The sequence below is a fragment of the Gordionus sp. m RMFG-2023 genome, chromosome 1, assembly GCF_954871325.1.
Source record: "Gordionus sp. m RMFG-2023 chromosome 1, tfGorSpeb1-WG-v2, whole genome shotgun sequence".
NCBI classification, from domain to species: domain Eukaryota; kingdom Metazoa; phylum Nematomorpha; class Gordioida; order Chordodea; family Parachordodidae; genus Gordionus; species Gordionus sp. m RMFG-2023.
The window spans coordinates 80090839-80112465 of record NC_088775.1 but is presented as its reverse complement, the minus strand read 5'-3'; the positions used below and the strand labels follow the sequence as shown (position 1 = coordinate 80112465).

Below are 21627 nucleotides of genomic sequence, written 5' to 3'. Positions count from 1 at the left end.
AAAGACCTTACCGTGACTTTCACTACTGCTCACAAACAATTACAGAAAAATTAAAATTCGTAACAAAATAATAAGTCAGATGACGCAACAGAATACAATAAAATATTTGAATTTAAAATCTATCTAAAACTAACTCACCATATATCCAGTTCCTTCTCGTTCCTAATGAAATTATCCAGCTTTTTAATACCAGTGACCTCTTGGTCTTTCAAATTTTGTTCGGTTTCCCATGTGTTGTGTAAATGGGAGATTCCTACCCATTTAATTAAAAACTTCATTTCACCTGCTTTTCTGTCGTTTTGGAGTTGATATTTCCTTGAATTCGATGACGCACCATCAACTTCTATTTTAAAAAAAAGATATAACATTCAACAAAATACTTATTCCATAAAGAAATTTTGATCGGTGATAGGACGTGCTTTCATGAATAGATTTCTTTGTCATACATAAATGATATAGCTTTTAAGTAATTGGAAGTTTATTTTAATTATTAAAGATTATTAATAGCTGCTTTAGTTTAAATATAAAACAATTAATAATTTGATAAAGAAGGCGATACTAATAAGTTCACATTAGAAAAAAATATAAAACATATCCTTTGTTCAAATCTTCTTTTTTTAAAGAAATTCTTTAACAAGGAATTTGCATATTTAAATCAGAGCGCTTCAATTATCCTGTAGGAAAATATGCTTTTTTTTGAACAAGTATCTTATACCTATATCCGTCCTTTTTTTTACCCAATTACCCTGCAGGAAAATTTTTAAAAAATATATCTATACTATATAAACCTCCATCTACAGAGTATTTTTTAGCCAAAACTTTATCGATAGACTTTACAGCAGGCACATTTTGGGCATCGTTAAAAAAAGGAACCTCTTCATTCTCCTCCAATAAATTATCGTGGAATTCATTATCTAGGTCTGGGTCGGCTTTTGAACTGAGGTCCGCCTCGTCTAAACTATCTTGTTCTTTGTAACTTTTTGGTGTTTTCAATCAATAAATTTAGAAGTTAATTTACTCATTTTTTTGATTTAAAAAAATTCTAATACCATATATTTTTGGCTATAGCAGCTCGCCTAGTATTATAAGTTGAGGGATCGTCTGCATCATCCTTAAACTGTTTTCCTCGGCCGTGTTTTTGGCGTGAATCGACACCCTCATCGTTCTCATCTGGGGAATAAGAACAGCTCTTAACTTTGGGCCTTTTTTTGAACCCACAATTTAACCATTCATCGTTACTATCCTCGGCATCATTATCATCCTTTCCCCTCTCCTTGTATTTGTCCTTTATGCGATGCTTGCCCCCTTTCCCGGTTTTATGATGATGCTTTTTCTTCTTTTTAGTTTTGCCCGAACGTTGATTAACATCATAATCCAAATCACTACCTTCCTCGGAATCACTGCTCAAACGACTAACCTTGTGTTTAGATCGATTTCTACAATATGAGAATATTTATTAAAAAATTTAGTAGTAAAAAGATAAGGTAATTATTTCTTGTTTTTCGATAAAGTTTCAAAAGTTTGTGAATCGATTTTTTTTATATTTTAAACACCACTTTATTAAGGATTTCTGAAAAGAATTAAAAAGAAACTAATTGTAGACGTAAAAAATCTTAAGCTTTTCTTTTTATAATTTTGTTCAATTTTTTTTAAATGTGTTTCAAATTATAATTATAAAGTATATTATATTTTCCAGAAAACATTATTATTTTTCTATTTTAAAAATTCTAAATCTGACTATCTCAAAATTTTAATGATTTTATGTAAGCCTATTTTCAGACAGAACATTTTTTCAAAGTGGTTTCCTATGCGTTTCCATCAATTTTTGTTTTATTTCCAAACAAAGGGTAAAAAAAAATTGTTGAATTAATTATTTTGTATATAATATATTTATATAAATAAATTAATAGTTTCAACTTCTCATGCGCCATTGGCCTAATAAGGTATTATAGTCATATATAAAAAATAAAATATATATACTAAATAAGATGAATGTAAACTTGTGACGTTTCCGATGTTTGGTATAGCTGCGATCATCGGAATCTGATCCATCATCAATAAAGGAATCGTCACTCTTGGAAAATCGATCATTGGACGAAATATCACTATATATCTGCCCCACTCACTTGCTCATTTTCTTCTAAATACTCTTCGTCACTTTCGCGTACATTATTAATTATATAAATTATTTATTTATTTATTTTATACTAAAGGGGTAAGCAGATGCAGTCAAAAAATAAAATTAATATAAAAATTTGTCCAACTTATATTTTAAAACCAAATATTAAATTTATAAATCTAATTTTTTAAAAATTAATAATCCTGCAATAATAAATTTATTTTTGTTAAACGGCTAAATTTTTAAAAGTCAATATTTTGGGTAAAATATATTATATGCACGTCTTGAGATTTTATTAATAGACGTCCCAATCTTTCTGTCATCTATCTTGCGTAATATTTTTGGCTGAAATAATTTGTTAGCCGTTTAATTCGAGCCGTTTAACACTATGTACGTCACTAGTGTCATTAGGAGAAAGAGACGCGCTGGGGTTCTAGCCCACTGAAAAATTTGAATAGCCCCCTCAAAATTTTGAATTTTTTTTATAACACTAAATAAAGATAATTTTGAAAATAATTTAAAATAGTGGTGTCCCCGATGTGCGTTCAATTCTTATTTATATCAATGGCCGATGTTTTGTTATAATAAATTATAATCTAAAAAAGGTATGTACAATTAAATATAAAAAATGCGAGAAAATGTCATAAAAGATTTCTAAGGAAATCGCAAAGGGTAAAATTGGAATGTTAATAAAACGGGAGTAGTGTCAATAAATTGTAGTGGAGTAACTTGACCAAAAACTCGAGTGACCAAATTAGTCGACTAAATCGACCAATTTTAAAGTGGTGTATTAATAATTTACAAGATACAATTAAATTTAACGCCATTTATATTTTTATTCTCATAATTATTTCTCAATTTTCAATTATTCATTAAAGTGAAAATGATAATGAGCCAGTCAAAGTAAAAAAAAATATTATTCTAAATTAGAAATTCTTTATCATTATAGTAATTATTTAAATTCCATGAATTCGAATTGTTATATGAACATTGTAATCTTTGTAATTACATTAAAAATGCGACCGACCTTTTCCAATATGAACACAGTTAATATTTGATAAAATTGGTCGATTAATCGACTAATTTGGTAACAATCAGTTGTTGATTTTTCGATCAAAAACTCATCATGAGTCGTTGACAAAATTTAGAACAAACATTAAACAGAAGGGATTACAATCGGGTTTCAAACAATAGAAAAAATAACACAAAACATAATGAAACCTAATATTTTTTTTTCGTCTTTTTCTAAATGTGCTGTCGTCATTTTCATCGTCACTTTCTTGATCCTATAATACAAATAAAGAATATATTTTTTTTATTAATTTAGATACATTCTTCAAGGTAATTGGGTAAAATAAAACGTGATAAAAAAAACTAGCCTAATATTTATGATATGAATTATAACTGTCAAGTCGTAAATACTAAACTTGTCATACATCAAGCTTACGAAAATTATGATTACCATGTGCCCTTTTATTTTAATAATTTACCTATATTATATTTTTTTTAATATTGATATTAATAATTTAAAAATGTTTATTTAAGAAATACGTTAATATCCGTCCGATAATTTCGTTTCCTGTGCGATCTACGTAAACCATACATTGAATAGCCATCATCCACAGTTTCGTCCTAAATTTTTAGAATTAAATATTTAAATAATAAGAGGGCGGGCTAGTTGTAAATTATCATTCCCGAAAAATTTTCGATATTTAATTTTTTAATAAAATGTAAAATTATTGATTTAGCAAAATATTATTTATTTGTATTTCTATACGCAAGGCGCAACATAAATATTTGCATTTTAAATAAAAATATATATAATATAATAAATTCAGGAAAATATGTGCCACTTTTCGTTTCTAAAGAAATAAGGATTACCTGTTAATTTGGAGAAATGGGATGGGCATGGGTATATTAAGATTATGTGATACCTTGCCTGCAAAATTAAGATTGGATTTTATTTAACTAAGCATATATTTTTTCAAATATTTTATATTGATAACAGATAGATAAGAGTAATATATTTATAGAAAGAAATGGCTTAAGGAGAAAAATAAACTAGAGCAATTTTAAAGCTTCTAAGATCAAGACTGTATTGGTCATCAAATACAAGGCAACCATCAGCTGATAATGTAATGTGCCAGAAAAGATGGGAACAAATAAAAGATTCGCTCCATTTTAAGGAACGACAGAAAATTCCGTGTCCAGCAGAATAAAAATATGGGAGGTGTAGATTTCATGGATTCATTGATTGCATCGAATTCACATAACATCACGTAAATGGTATCAACGTATAGTATTCCAAATACTTGATATGATGCTCATAAATTCTGGGTTAATGTATAGACGAGATTTTGTAGATTTTAAGTTACCGGTAAAAGTACAGATTCCATTATTAACATTTAAAATTTCAATAGCAGAGATAATCTGTAAATGTAACAAAAATATGAACGCTAGCGTAAAAAGTCTAATATCAATTACATTAAATATAAAGAAAAATCGCGCAAGGGGTCGACGAGTCTTATTCCGCAGAAAGAAATAGGAGAAGATTAATAGCACATTGGCTAAAATATAGTAAAAATGCGCGATGCAAAAACCTTGGGAGTAAATTGGTTACGAAAGTGGTTTGCATCAAATGTGGTGTATCATTATGTTTTACTTGAAAAAAAAGATTGTTTTAAATTATTTCATGAAAATTAATATAAATTAGTTTTATTATATTATTTATCAAATAATAAAATTATATATCTATATTTTGTAATAGGTTTAAAATTGAAAAAATATAGTACTTTTTACACGCATTGTGTATACACATACTGAAATTTTTTTTACAAAATAATTTTTAAAAAACTATATCATTTATTAATATGTCGCGCAATAGAGGGTTAAATTAAAACAAGATATTCATTAATGAAATTGTGATAATGGAAATATATAACTCTCCATGATCATTATTATAAAAATAAAATAGAAGATTACATTTGTCCCAGAATAACTTTAGCTAAAATAATGGATATGTTGTTAATAAAATATTTCTTACAATTTGGATAAATTTTTCTAGAAATTTTATATAATTTTAATAGATTTACAAATATATTATAAATAAAAATCTTAAATTATTTATTATAACAGTGTGGATACCATTTAATATAATTTTAATAATATAGCAGCATCAATAGAATCTTTATCCTTTATATTTTTTAAATTTATCTTTTAATTCAATATTGAAAACATGTATTATATATTTCGGATATTCATCGCCTATATTTTTTATGTCATTATATATATTAATGTAAATTTTATAATAATAATATATAAACTTATCTGGTGAATAATATTTTAATAAAAGTAATCTATTTAAGAATTAAGTTTTATCTTTCTCTTAAATAATTTATCCCTATTCAAAAATAATTTGGCCCTGTATGAAGTTTTTATGCTTTTTATATTTTAATAATTTAATATTAGCTTTGAAGTATTATTGGTCCCATTTGGGGATTTATTAAAATATATTGAATCAGCTGTATAATATAAATCGTTGGTTGTTTGGAAGAAAAATATTGTGAAAAACGTGCCTCGGAAAACGTTTTGGGAAAAACGTTGTGTTTGGAAGTGGCCTATTTGAGAATTTATTAGCTAATGTATCTTCAGTGGGTACTAATTAGTCAAGGTTACTGATAGCTTGTTTAGCTTCTCTTTGGATCCAAGATTTAATCAAGTTAATAAAGATCAGAACAAAAATACTTCATTTTACCTTCATGAGTCCCAACTATGTGTTGTGCAAATGTAAAGGATATCTGATAGATCTAATATAAAAGACTCTTTCATTACTAGAAAATTATCCAAAATTCGTCATCACTCCTGCCAATAGGATATCTTGGTATCAAGTGATAATGTAATCAATTTAATAAAAGGGATTATTAAAAAATTAAGTTTTAAATATGATCTATTTGATGTAGCCTCTTCTACTACACCAAAATTATCTAGAAATTTTCCAATTTCCATGAAATTTTAGGGGTGGACATTCTAAATTTAAATAATGTAGATAGTAATATTTTTAAAATTATGAATAATATCTTAAGATGTCTTTCTAGGTTGAAACTGCTAAATTTATTGAATAAGGTCCTTCAATATTTTATGCATCCACATTTGCGGGGAAAGATAATTTTAGAATATCATTTTTCTAATGAAATTAAGTGGTAATCATCTGTCTCAAAATTTTCTTCTATATCTATCTCTATTGGCTGCATTTTAAATTACGTGATAAATTAGATTTATAATTTATAAAGCACATTTTGAAATTGTAAATTTAATTTAAAGATTATAATATTAAAATTAAATAGTAATTTTTATAGTAGATATTTTTTATATAAATTTTTTTAAAAAGGAGTGCTCTACAACAATCTTTATTTTCTTTAAGGTAGCGCGTTATTAGCCCAATTTTTTTTAAAAAAGTAGCTATGTTTTCCTTTAATTATTTCTCTTTTCCTATCATGTATAGAAAGAAGGAATGAAAAAAATTATTATTTAAGATATCAATGGAAGGATGATAGCTGGGTAGCAATAAATACTCGTATCAGGTCAATTCAGCGAAACTTTTATCGCGAAACACTTTTTCGCGAATGTCGTTTATCGCGAAGGAATTTTCTAGCGAAGGCAATATCGCGAAACCAATTCCGCGAATTTTTTTCCGCGAAACTTTTATAGCGAAGACAATATCGCGAACTTATTATCGCGAATTTATTTCCGCGAAACCATGACCGCGAATACTTTATAGCGAATACATTATAGCGAAACTTTGATCGCGAACTCGTTATAGCGAATTTATTTCCGCGAAACCGTAACCGCGAATACTTTATAGCGAAACTTTTATCGCGAACTCTTTATAGCGAATTTATTTTCGCGAAACTTTAACCGCGAATACTTTATAGCGAATACATTTTGGCGAAACTTTGATCGCGAACTCATTATCGCGAATTTATTTCCGCGAAACCTAAACCGCGAATACTTTAGAGCGAATACATTTTAGCGAAACTTTAATCGCGAACTCGTTATAGCGAAACTTTAATCGCGAACCATTTATAGCGAATTTTCTACCGCGAATGTATTTGCGCGAAATTATTATAACGAGCGCATGACCGCGAAAATTGTGAATTCATTTTAAGTGAAATCGATATATTCAATATCAATTTACCAACCGAAGTTTCTTAAATCATAAACGCTAATGTTTTAAGAATATTTTATTACGTATTGTTTATTTAATAAGCATGTAACCTCTATCTGATGTAATAGAAAATATATTAGTCTTCCTGGTCTCACTCACTCATGGTTGTAAGTATGGAGCGGACATTTTGGGTTAAGTTTTTAGCAAAATAAGTTAATCCTCCTCCCCCCCCCAACATAAAATTTAAAAGTGTGCTTTATGTCATTTAAAGTAATACTTTATTTCTAATCTAGATAAAAAAAATATACTGAAAGCTAAGAATTTTTTATTGATTTTCTCAGATTATTTTAATTATAGAAAATTTTACTGATAATTAATGCCTCCTAATTACAATTTTGAGATAATGCACATCGATATAACTTTGAAATAATAGTAACTAATTCATTTGAATATTATGACCTTTCCTTTTTCTTCTATTCGCATTTTAATAAATAGAAATAACTGCAAAGTTATGATTAATCAAAAAAAAAATTCAAAATATTCTAGATTACATAAATTTGTAATATTTATGAAGAATAAATTATGGAAATAAATCATTAGATCTTCAATTATTTTAGTTTTTTATTTTTGCTGATTTCACAAGTCTAACTAAACAATATAAAAATTAAAAAAACGGATAATAGTTTTCATCATTTTTTAAAATAATACCAGTTTAATTTAAATCATAGCGTATTTGTGAAAACAACGCTAAACGCTTCTACTCAATTTGTAAGCACTTTTACTCATTTTTTCTAATAAAATGGAATTAAAAAAATCAGGATTTTTTGAAAATAAATAGAAAATCCAAATCAAGAAAATAAAGATATTCCAATATCGGGAAATCAGGGCAAAATGGGTTAAGTGTTTATTTATTTACTTTTACATATTTTACCACGACAAGGGTGGGGGGGGGGGGGGTTGTTAAAAACATTTTCTAAATTTTGAGAGGAATATATAAATGAAGGATAATAAAAAATAATTATAAAAAGTGGCTATATTTTAATTATATTAAATAGGTGTATTATTCAATTTTCTCATTCATTTTGTAAATTGCAAAAATTTTTAGGCCCGGCCATACCTCCCATATTCTAAGAGTGAGGTGGGATTTTTAATGACTAAAGGATAAAAAGCGGGAAAGCGCCACAACTGCAATTCTTTTATATATTAATATTGGTGAATAATTTTTTTCAAATTATAATTTACAAATTTAAATTTGAATATAAAGTCAAAATATATAAAAATTAGATCCAAATCTACATATTTATCGGAAGGAATTTATTTTATTTAAAAGTTTATTATATATGAAATAAATTTTAACTCTTCGCAATTCATGTCAAAATTCTGCTTTACCATTAATTCGGCCTCTAATAAATCAAATGAGACCGAAGAAAAATTTTTTCGCCTAATCATATTCATTAAACTCATTTCTGAGCCAGCATTTGAATGTAGAATTAAAAATAAATTTTTAGATATTTTTTAGGCTTATATTTACATTTTTATTTAATTCTTTCTAAATATTCTAACTTGATCGTATCATTCAAAATCAAAGGTTTAAGCTATTTATATCTATAATTACCATAATAGTTTGATAATTCTGAGTAACTTCTTTATATGCTTCAACTTGTGTATGACAGAGGAATAAACAAGATTTATATATTTTAATATCAGCGCCGTTAAATTTAGCGGCTGAATAGTTCTACGAACTGATTGTAAATTATATCATTATTTCTTGCTTTATTTGTACCAATTGAGTATTTAAACGAGTATAGTAGCTCGTAAAAGGAAAAAACTATTAGTAACAAAATTTTGGCAAATATCAATTTCGCCAATAAATATCAAGATTTAACTAATAAACTCAATGATTAATATATTGATAAAGCTGAGTTCCTTGTGCGCGATTATTATAAAATAAGAACTTCGAAGGAAAGGTTAGGATAGCGAAAAAAGTGTATTTCAATAACAAATTTCATAAACCAGTCTAAGTTAATTAATCATTGTAAAATTTTTTTAAGGTTATAAGAAAATTACAAACTATGTGAATTAAAAAAATATTATTCAAATAATATAATTATAAAAAAATGATTCAAAATAAATTAGTCATTATTAGCAATTACCGCGATATTAAATTCTCTATAATATCTTCGCGAAATAATTGTCGCTACATTGTCTTCGCGATAATAATTTCGCTATAAAATTTTCGCGATTAAAGTTTCGCGGTAATGTATTCGCTTTAAAGGTTTCGCGATTATTGATTCGCGATAAAAGTTTCGCGGTAATGTATTCGCTTAAAATGTTTCGCGATAAAAGTTTCGCTATAAAATTTTCGCGATTATTGATTCGCGATAAAAGTTTCGCGGTAATGTATTCGCATTAAAGGTTTCGCTATAAAAAATTCGCGATATTTGTTTCGCTATATTGTATTCGCGGTAATGTATTCGCTATAAAGGTTTCGCTATAAAAAATTCGCGATATTTGTTTCGCGATATTGCATTCGCGGAATAGTATTCGCTATTATGGATTCGCGATAAAAGTTTCGCTATAAAATCCATTCGCGATAAACGACATTCGCGATAAAAGTTTCGCGAAAAAGTGTTTCGCGATAAAAGTTTCGCTGAATTGACATGGAACCATAAATACTTGACGTAATTATCTTCCAAAAAAAAAGAATATAAATTTTCAAATACTTTGTTATTTCTAAGGTAGTCCTATAACTAATCGACAGAAACGTTGTTTAAAGGAAATGTAATTAATGTCCTTTTTCATTTAAATATAATTTCTAGCCGTTTTTTGAATTGAAAACATACCAGTGCAATTATCGCATTCATAAAAATAGCAACTAGGGAGTGCTAGGTTACATTATAATTTGGTATATTTTTTTGTAATGGATCATCTGGTTTAGTCATTAATTAGCATTAATTAACATCAACTTCAAATATTTGCTATATCGCACAAACACATATAAAGTTTTGTGCCCTACGGTATTCAGGCAATACTAACATTTTTAACTATAGCAGAGCCTATTTAAAAAAAATACTACAAAAACTTATTGTTTAATATTCATTTACTGTTTATTAAAATCTTTAAATTTTGTAAAATCCGTCATGCAGCTTATATTCTAAGCAGGGTCTGCTTAAAATCTTGACTACTATAAGTCTCTATTATATTTAAGATTAATATTATATAAAAATAGTTATACTAAAAAGAAATAGCGTCTTCTATACTTCATCATTTTTTCATCCGCCAAATTATTTTTTTTTAAATAAAAGTTAAATTTTTATTTTTCCAAAATATTCTAAATATAATGATAATAAAGATATTTAGTTAGGTTTGTCGTCACCAATTTGGGATAATTCAAAATATAATTTAAAGATTTTACCGGAAATGCATCGACACTATTAAAAAATAATAATTTTCTTAACGAGGAATTTAAGGGTTAAAAGATTAGATTACACTTAATTTGTGTCTTCAAATTAAATATTTATCGTGTAACGCTCATATTCAATTTTGAAGTCCCATAACTTATGTGGTAGAGCTTTAAATTTTTATTTGTACAAAATTTACTCTATAACCATCAGACGAGTTTAAATCATTTTTAAAAAAAGTCGTCCGGAAATCTCATTCTTATTTTAAAATATGAATTGAGTCAAAGGAATAGTCAGAATTCAACCGAATTATTTAAGATTTTTTACAAAAAGTATTATAATTTCTGATTTTATGGCTACAAACTTTTCGAATGAATAAGGTATTAAGATACAGCTGTATTAAAGTAAATCAGCTGTGAATAGAGTAAGGTTAAAAACTTCAAAACTAATTATAATTGTAATTAAATTACATTAGACAAGTCAACATTATTTGTCAGGCGCCTCTTTTGTAGCTTCTTATGACTTTCCTCTTCACTCTCGCCTTCTTCGTCTAAGCTTTCTTCATCATCTTCTGATTCCTAAAGTATACGTTGTAAAATAACATTTTTAAAAAAATTAATCACGGATAAGAGTTAACTAACAACATCTAAAAAAAGAGGGAGAACAAATGTTTATCGTACTTTGGAGATTTCTGATTCCAGGCATAACCTCTAGGAATAGGGTTGCCAGGTTTTTTAGTTTAAACGCATACATCTAACTCCGGCAAAACTATCACAATTGGAAATCTACGACAATTTTTAAATTTCTCCCGGACAATTTTTTTAAAAACATTTTAACGTTTTTAATATATAAATAATAATTTTGAAACAAGTACTTGATTATTTTAATATTTTTAAAATAGATTTTAAATATTTATTCAAAAAACATATCTGGTTTGTAAATTTCCTTCCTTTTTATCCTTATCTTAATCATATATTTTATTTTTATCCAATAACAAATCAACATTTTTCATTCATATTTTATCATTTTCTTTGAAAAATTATAAAACGTTAACGACTTTGTTAATATTTATATAAAGTAATTAAAAAAAATTAATCGGGAGATAACTAGGCCAATTCACAATCCTGGCCGAATGCCGGCACTTTGCGGGCCGCTGAGGTTCAATTGAACTCCAAGCCATTTTAGAAATTTTTATATTTCTACCGCAATTTTCATATTTCATCCGCAAAATACCAAATTTCTCTCGCTATTTGAAAATTTTGACCTGGCAACCCTGTCTAGGAAGCGTCTTGTTTCAGGTATACATATACTATACTACATGTAAAATATGAGATGGAGGTCTGACTGACAATAAAATACAGTATTTTACCATTCAATTTTTTGTTATGAGGCTTTCATTTGCAATTTTATAATTTTTTAAAAAGTAACCACTCTAGTGATTAAAAAATAAGATTAATATATTTTAGCGGTTTGTTTGGTCTGGTTCGTAATCTTTTTAACCCAGCATATAAAATAATGTTGTACAAGTTGTCTAACCCCGCCAGTAATATATTTTTTTAGTGTAAAAAATAAAATATGAATTTATAGCAATCTAAGCTTTCAAAATTCTCTATATGAATTTCAAGCCCTGCTCAGACTTGGCGGAAAAAAATGTTTTGCGTAAGCTTTCAAACGGGCTTATTTATAATAAAATTAAGCCTAAAATTCGCTCTATAATGTTGCTAGCCATGTTTATGACCAGACCAGAACCCAATTTTCACGAATTTGAATAGGTTTTAATGATAAAGGACCAACCTTTTTATGCGTTATCTTTTTCAAAATCTCATGTCAGGTTTATTAAGTTTAAATTTTTTTTATATATTGTTTATAAAAAGTTCGGAACCAGAACATGTGTTTTTTTTAGTAATTTGAACCATATTTTCAAATATATTGGGACACCGTCCATTTATTTAGTGGATTTCTATATCGAACCTATTTTTTCAGATCAACAGATCTAACAAAAAAATTTGTCTAACAAATCCAAAAATTTATTTTCAAAGATCCATGTTCGAGCCTAATTTTATTTTTTAGGCTTTACAATTCTGAGGACGCTCAGCTTTTTTTTAAAAATAATAAAGGAAATAGAATTATACTATTTGCCAGAATCCTATATTATTTTAAACTATATATATTATATTAGTATTTCTTTCAAAAACTTCTAAGTTTTCCTCTTCCTCCAACTCATTTTGACTTAAATTAGGATCGGATGGCGTGGGTGGCAGATATTCGTCATTATCGGTATCCGTGATTACTTTCTTAGCGATAGGCGGCTTTTTACTATTCGTATCATTGATAGTAATGTCCCCCGATTCATCGTCACCCGACATTTCTTCCACGGGAACTTCGCAGGTCTCCGGATCGCTTTCAGCCGGGCTAACATTTAAATCTCCGGAATCTGCAAAATCTGGAAGACCAGGATGGCCAATGGGAATCACATAGTTATTATTAGTATTTGTATTATCAGTGTGATTGTTGTCACTGTGGAGATCCATGATCAACATTTAATAGAAAATGAATGCAAAATCATTTTTGAAAATAAGATTTAGGAGTTGAATGTTTTTTTTTCTAAGACAAAAAAAATTATAAACGCGCGAATCTTGGGAAAGATTTTGAGATAATTTTATGTATATCTATAAAATAAAGAAATGTAATTATAATATTATGAACCCAGTGGAAACAAAAGAGATTATGTAATATGTATATCCTACTAGATGAGTTGTTAAATATCTAAATGTTGTATCTGTATCTGATCTAGATACATTTTTAACTATATCTTTCATTAGATACACTTTATTGCAATCGGTTCTATATCGCTATTTAAAATAAATTGGGAATCTTGATATTTCCCCCATTTTTAGCGAATTTTTTAAAAACTCCATTTAAATATAGTATTATTTTAAATATTGTTTTTAAAATTTTCTTGGAGATATAAACAAAATTCTAAATTATTTTTGCTTTTAGCGATTTAGAATGGTACTTATTTTATTATATTAAACACATATCCTTTTATTTTGGGGCATTTTATTTTGCAAAATATCAATAACATAAATATATAGTCAGTTCCTAAAAGATACTTTTTAAATAGATCTAAATAAAGATACATAGCTTAAAATGGGTCTATAACGAGCCTAGAAAGTATCTATATACAAATACAATTTTAAAAATGTATCTAGATGTCGTTGTTCCCGAACAGAAACTCTGATAATGAGAGTAAACATTTAAATATTTTGTACTCACTTAATTCGAACACCATATAAAAAAATTGTCAACATCCCTTTGACCAAATTTAAAACGAGCATTTATTATAAAAAAATTACATTAAACTTATAATTTTTTAATTAGTCAGCGAAATATCTATAAAATAAAAAATTCTAAATAAATTTATTTGCTCAAAATAATTTTGTACATCAATTTGAATAAATAATGGACGTCATGACTAAGCAAGGATTTATATATCCCTTTATAAGATAAAAATATCTTTCAAAATTTTGAACTGATATCTAAAGATTTAAATAAGCAAAAATATTATTTAACGAATATTTATATTTTTTATATATAAATTTTAATATTTTTTATTAAATATTTATTTAAATTATATGCACATATGAGATAAAATGAAAATTTTTCATTCAAATATTTGTATTTTTAAGACAAAAAAACGTTAAATTCCAGTATATGAAAATTATCTTAAAAAGCTAAAAACAGATATAAAATTGTATCTAGATACCGATACTTGCTATAAAGCATATCTCGATATATTTTATATAACAAAATATAGTTCAGGATCGATTTATTCAACCAATTAAATCACCATGCGATTATAAAAAAATATTGAATTTTTTAAAATGTTTTTTTTTAATTGAAGACTTGAAATAAGGTTCCTATTGAGAATTTTACCATATAGTATATAAGATATGGAAAACTTATTGGTAATAAGAATTTTCAGCCCTTTCTCTCTTATGGTATTGTAATTGATCATAAAATTCAAACTATAACTTTCTAAAATCACCTTTTATATTATAATTTTTAATCAAAGGGTAGCTTGATATAAATATATTAATTTATATTTCTGCTAAATTAAAATAAGATATTCAATGAACTTAACGAAGTTACGATAAAAGATTTATTGGATAACTTTCCATGAATATTTATAGATTAGATATAACTATCCCAGAATATCTTAGAACAATTATAAACCTTAGCTAATTGATAGATATGTAGTTCTTGAAATATCTGTTACAATTTACATAAATTTTTATAGAAATTCAATTTATATATATTTATTATAAATATCATAAACAATTACATATTCACAAATAAAAACTTTCAATTTACTTATTACAGTTATATGGAAAGCCATTTAATATAATTTTTATAAGTTATAGCTGCATCTTTATCCTTTATTTTTTTCTTAAATGTATCTTATGTATAAAACATGTTTATATATTTATATATTCATTGCCTGTATTTTTTATGTCATAACATTTATTAATGTAAATTTTATAATAAAAATATATAAACTTATCTGATGAATAATATTTTAATAGATATCATATTTCTTATCCCTTTTAATATTCAATCTTATCCTTCTTGTACAGGGTATTTAAAAATAATTTCTTTATATATTTTAATAAGTAAATAATATTAGTTTAAAGTAATTTTGGTCCCTTTTCTGTGATATAGTAATTTTTTAGGTAAATTATTTATTGAAATATTTTATATAAAAAATAAAAGTTATGTTGGTCACTTTTCTGTGGTATAAATTTTTTAGGTAAATATTTATTGAAATACTTTGTAATATTAAAAATCAGGTATAATAAAAAAATTATTTGTTATTTGGAAGTCAAAAATTTTGTGAAAAACGTTAAAAAATGGCTTGAGAAATCATTTTGTTTGGAAATGGCCTTAAATTTTCTAGAACCCTAATCTAAAGGATAGATTCTAAGTTGTTCTGCTAATGGAAATTTCAAAATACTTTCTCTAAAATGTTGGTTAATATTGAAATAAAAAATAATATTGCTAATATAGTAAATTGATTTTTGCTATTTTGGTATTTAATAAGAGTGATATATACAGATTGAATACTTATACAATTTCTATGATTATAAAAAGAGTAAATTTGAAAAACATTGCATCATACCAAGATACAATAAGAAATATTAAGCAAGGACACATCAATATCACCCTTTTGGCTGATACCAAAAAATAATGTAGTATATATTTAATGAATATTATCATTTTTTATTTAATAAAGGTTAACTTAAGCATTTTCTACAATTTGTGAAGGATAATTATGCCTATTAAGCTTCAGTCACTGTATAGGTATATCCAGGATTTGTCTATAATGGGGAAAGCAAGGTGAATTTTTCCTTATAAGTTTTACTGGAGTTCTTTATGTCCACCTATTGTAGACCTTTGGTAGTGTTATAGTCTTAAAAAATATTTTTCTGTCTTTTTTATAAAAATGTTTTTTTTAATATTTTGATAGTCCTTAAAAAATTAACTTTTACCTATTTTTCTTTCAAATCATTGTTTATAGTGATATATTATGCACCAGAATCACTGTTAAAATATTTAAAATTTTTTATAAAAAAATATTGAGTATGAAAATTTTTTCCTTATGAATTTTTATTTAAAAAATTCAGACTGACCAGGCCTAGATCTATAAAAAAATGTTACAGGCTGTAGATGGGCTCCAGCCAAAATTTTTTGATTTTACAGCTCTCTAATTAAGATATCTTTTAAGACATATTTATACATTTGATATCTTTAATCTGGTGACTCAGTTTACTGCTCTTAACATTATAATTTTAAGACTTACAAAAAAAGGAGTAGAAAACAACTTTACTGGGGGATTAAGTGACAAATATTGTGCATAATATTTGATTATATTATATTATAAATTTAAATAAAATATTGTTTGATTATTAGAAAGTTGGATTGATAGCGTTAATTTAAGGTAATGTGTCAATCAAAAATATAAAAATTTTCTGAACCATAATAAGAAAATATTTAGAAAGATTTTGCAATCAATTCTTCACTTAACATGAAAAAATGGTTTAGAATTATCTTTTGATTTATAATAATGTTTGTTTAAAAGGCATAAAAATTTTGACATGGCTAAATAATCCAAAGAATTTATTTCAAGAAATGATACTCTAATTTAAAATAGATCTAAAATTATTAAATATTTAATATTATTGAAATGATTAAAAGTTTCATCATTTTTTAAAATCTGATTCAATAAAATAATTTTGGAATTCTTTCAATGATCTAAATTAATTAGAAATTTAATTATAGTATTAATTGAACTAAAGTAAGAGTTTTTAATTATATTGACAAAAGTATAACATTTCCTAAATGATACTATTAAAATGAAATATTTTAAGTTTGATATAGATTAATTTGTATTTAAAATAGTGTTGTCAAACAACTTAATTTTTAAAAATGGCTAACTTAATAATTTAGCAAGAAAATTATAGCTATACTTCGAAACGTTTTTAAAAATAGGCCCAAAGAGCCATTTAACATGGCAATATTTTTCTGATTAAATTAATGAATTAACAGTTTTTAAAAATCAGCTCAAGGAGCCTTTTAACAACACTATAAAATAGTCTAATATAAATATTAGGTTATTATAAAATAAACTTTCATTTATTTATTAAATAACAATTCAATGAAAATTTATTGCATAATTCTAATAATGAAAAATAAAAAACAAATATATTAAATAATAGTAAATAAATGTTATGATTATTAACAAAACTATTATATTAAATTTTTATATGTTTGTGCTATTCAGTAAATTAAATTTATAAAATTTAATCTTAAACCCCAGATAAGTTATTTACACCATTTAAAATAATGTTATTAAACATAAAAAAAATTTTAATTGTTAAAAAACAGATACAATATGATTTTAAAGGAGTAAAAATGAGTAAAATTTATCATGCTTATAATTTTTCATTATCAGTAGACTAATATTCATATATCATAATAGAATGTTTATAAATCTTGTAATCAATCAGTTAATAAGTTATAATTTGCAGAAAACTCATTCTGCATATAGTTTTTGCAAAAATTTAAATGGAAGAGATTTTGAGTTCATCTGAAATTTATTTTAGTTTTAATTAGGATTCAACATTTCAACCAAACCAAACATTTTATTACTAAAAAAATTTGGCATTTAAGTTTGAAAATATATATGGCGCCAAAATTTTTAATAAATAGCAGACGAATTTTTATAAATATCAAATTAGATTTTTGGCATATATTCTTAGATTGGGAAATTTTAAAACTATTAATAATAAATATCTCTAATAAAAACTATTTATAAACATATACATCTCTCAATAGATCATCTTGTGTTTAAGTTTAATCATAAATAAGGTATTCAGAACTATATAGCGGCCAATTTTGCATAGAATTTAGACTAAAAAATCATAAATCTTTTAAAACTACACTAAATATACTAGAGATTATCATAAATAATGATAAACAATAAAATTTTAAGCGAAATTTTAGGATTTAAATAATATTGAATAGGTAGGTATAATATAACATTATCGAATATTGTCTAGAAAAATATAAAATAATCTACCTAATTAACAATAAAACAAAAACAAATGATCTAATTGATATTTAGCATATATTTATAATGTTTAGGACATGATTAAAATTATGTTTATGGCTTACTTTTTCGTTTATATTTATCCATCCTATCTGCAATAAAAATGGCGTGTGGTTGTAGGTAAAATGCGGTGTAATACAAATTAACAAAATCGATTTTTATTTACAATTTGATTTATAATATTAAAAAATGCTATACAACCCTTTTATATTTATTTTTACACTTATAAATCATTATATATAATTAATTATGTTTCGTTCTATTCCCATATAAATATCCTTTCCATCTCATCGATACATCGAAATAATATGAATCATTAAAAATCACAGACATTAACTGGAGTAAGTTTATATGTACTACATGATAATCCCAACGAGCTCTGTTAGGAGGATATTTTTGGGTTATATGTGTTAAATCATACAAGGACCCGGAGCCAGTATCATAGAGAGGTAATAAGGTTTTGAGAGATTTTCCAACAAGATTTAATAAAATATTGATGCGATTCGTTATTATTTTAAAACTATTATCATTATTTACAAGATAATATTTCAATGCTTGCTGCAAATCATAGATTCCAACAATCGAATACATAAATCCATTTAAAACAAATGTTGGTGGAATCGAGGGATATTCCTCAAGCCAAATATATTTATTAAATACGTAAGCTTTAACGCCTCCTTTGACTGTTGATATATTAAAGATATTAAAAGCCTTGATAGAACTTTTTAGATATTGTACATCTTTCTTTAAATAATAATATCGAACTAAGAGTGAAATAATTTGACCCTGTGCCATAGAAGAATACCATCCTGAACGTAATTTCTTTTCTTTAAGATTAAAATTCATAGGCCACCCACCTTTTGCATCTTGATTTTTTATTATCCATTCAATGGTAGGTTCAACCAATTCAATGCTTTGTGATGTGGAAAATTGTAATTTAGATATAATACAACTTTGGCAATTTTTAATTATCATATATTTAATTCTGTATTGTTTGCTTTTAACATCATTTATATGTAAACTTTTCTTGATATCAGTGTAAAAATCACGTCTAATTTTATTCCAAATATTTAATTTAAAGGGAAGTTTAATAAAAAATCTATTTTTTATCTTCATAAAACATATGTCTGAAATATTATCCGAGTTAAATGTGTACACCAATTCCAAATTATTTTCATTATATTTATTTTTAATATATAGATGAAGGCTAGATATATATCTTTTAAATTTTATGTCCAATATCAAATACCTATTTTGATAATCAACATCCAGATTTATTTGAGCATTGTCTAATATTAAATAATTAAAATATTATAATATAAACTTACATTTCGTAAGCATGAGTGTGATACATTATAAATAAATATTTTGCTCATCATATTTACTAATTTTTAAAAACTAAATTAAACAACATTTAGCTACCGAAAATTGCTAAGATTAGAGAAAATATTTAAACAAAGATAATCATGTAAAATTTAAGCAGAACAAAAACATATTTCATTAATAACTACTAAAGATTTCTTTTTTCGATTATATGGGATTGAATATACTATCAAAATATAATTCCTGTTTAAATCTAAAGTGAATATTGACATTATAGTTATGTTAACTTTTATATAAATCAAAATTTTAAAGCTTTAGCTCAAATAGGACCAGTTATGGTTTTCAAAATTCAATACATGCTGAGCTATCTTGGTTCAAAAATTACTCCGTATTAGAGAACTGCATGGGCTGTCTAAACCGACTTGATCATGCCTTCGGCCATTAAATATTTTTCGGGTTCGGGCTCAGGTTACAAGACGACCCAAAAAATAAATACTAATACTAATATAAATATCCAAAATAATCATTATAATTCATAACGTCAATTATAACACCATATTATTTTCTATTTATCACATTTTATTCTTAAAATGTCAATCAGAATAACATGTCATTTACAATTACTATAATTTAAACAAACTACTTTATGTAAATATATTTTCATCATTTAATAGGATATTTCATACTTTACTTTTATCAAATTCATTCTATCAAGTTAAATAAATATATTTACTAATATATATTTAAATAGCCTCAAAATTTCATATTAAAAAAATTATTTTAATTAAAAGTAATGAATATCAAGCAAGCGAAATGCTAATGGCAAATTTGAAGTCTGAAAAAAATTTTCTATATATATATATGATGAACAATGAACAAAATAATTATGTGAGTTGCAATTCTTGCAAATATATGTTGGTTTATAATTCCATCAAAGTTAGTATATTGTACTAAACATGATATTATTAAATTATTTCAGGCACAAATCAACTAAAAAGGAATAAATGTGTATTTACAATAGAGAGTAAAAATAATCAATTAACAATTGATGGTGATCCCAAAAAACTCAAAATTAGTATCAATTTAAAAAGAGTGTATAAATGCGCTCAAGTTTTGTGAACATGATTTAAGATCATTTGATATAATTTATGAGGAAGGCCTTGTTGATTACACCAATATTTTGCCAAAGTTGGCTCAATATATAGAAATATTGATGTTAAAAGCATCATTCCCACAACAATTTCTAGAAATTTAAGATCCTGGTGATGGTATACTTAATTAAAAGAGCGTTTTTAGCTGCTGATAGGGCCTTTGAAGAGAAAAGGACTTAAAAATATTAGTTTTTTGATTTTTTAAATCGCAATAACTAAAAAAAACTCATGGCTGTCCCGAGTTGAAATTTTTTTTTAAATAGATATAATGTGAGTGAATAAGAAAATATTAAACTAAAAAAAATTTGGAAAGCGAAAACCTAGAGTTTTCATGCTTAAAATTTATAATGTAAATAAAAACCGCAACAATATTGTTTTAAAAAATCCTTAATATTTAATAAAAGGCTTTTAATAGAGTTACAAAATGATATATAATTTTTATTTTTAGCAACATTATATTTTAACTTATCTAAATTTTAAAAAATCGTATTTTTTGATAAGGGTCATTTTGACCATTAACATTTCAGGAACTCTGTAAGAGGCTATAATTTTAGATTCGATGCTTTCTAATGATATCCTGGCTAAAATTTTAGATTCGATAGTTTCTAATGATATCCTCTCACTCTCAGTATGCAAAATTTTATCTAAATTAAAAAGGTCGAGTCGAAAAGTTATCAATTTGGTATGTAATTACATTGGATAAATTTTTTCATCAGTCAATTAGCAGCTTCCTTTAAAGATCCTGATTATATTATGATGTCAGAAATAATATCAAATCATTTGACAAGATGTTGTCTGGA

General features: G+C 25.5%; 3 protein-coding genes across 3 annotated transcripts in view; all 3 read right to left on the bottom strand.

Annotated features, from left to right (window-relative positions):
* The window catches only part of LOC135930784 (chromodomain-helicase-DNA-binding protein 1-like), a 29582-nt gene extending 27651 nt beyond the window's left edge, over positions 1–1931 (bottom strand). The window contains exons 1-4 of the mRNA XM_065467572.1: positions 1918–1931; positions 1050–1436; positions 789–976; positions 139–343 (exon numbers count right to left, since the gene is read on the bottom strand). Coding sequence (XP_065323644.1) covers positions 139–343; positions 789–976; positions 1050–1436; positions 1918–1931 — 794 coding nt within the window. The remainder of the gene's footprint in view (positions 1–138; positions 344–788; positions 977–1049; positions 1437–1917) is intronic.
* On the bottom strand, positions 1294–18454 carry LOC135931454 (sarcoplasmic reticulum histidine-rich calcium-binding protein-like). Its single transcript, XM_065468580.1, has 7 exons — positions 18419–18454; positions 12880–13353; positions 11155–11262; positions 3671–3751; positions 3341–3405; positions 2001–2157; positions 1294–1436 (listed from the first exon to the last, which is right to left on the bottom strand). Exons 2-6 carry the CDS (start codon positions 13222–13224, stop codon positions 2106–2108), a joined length of 651 nt encoding a protein of 216 aa, XP_065324652.1. The 5' UTR covers positions 13225–13353; positions 18419–18454; the 3' UTR covers positions 1294–1436; positions 2001–2105.
* The window catches only part of LOC135930783 (D-glucuronyl C5-epimerase B-like), a 48015-nt gene continuing 44666 nt past the window's right edge, over positions 18279–21627 (bottom strand). Inside the window, exon 7 of the mRNA XM_065467571.1 lies at positions 18279–19642. Within this exon, the coding sequence (XP_065323643.1) occupies positions 18597–19642 (1046 nt within the window). The 3' untranslated portion in view covers positions 18279–18596. The remainder of the gene's footprint in view (positions 19643–21627) is intronic.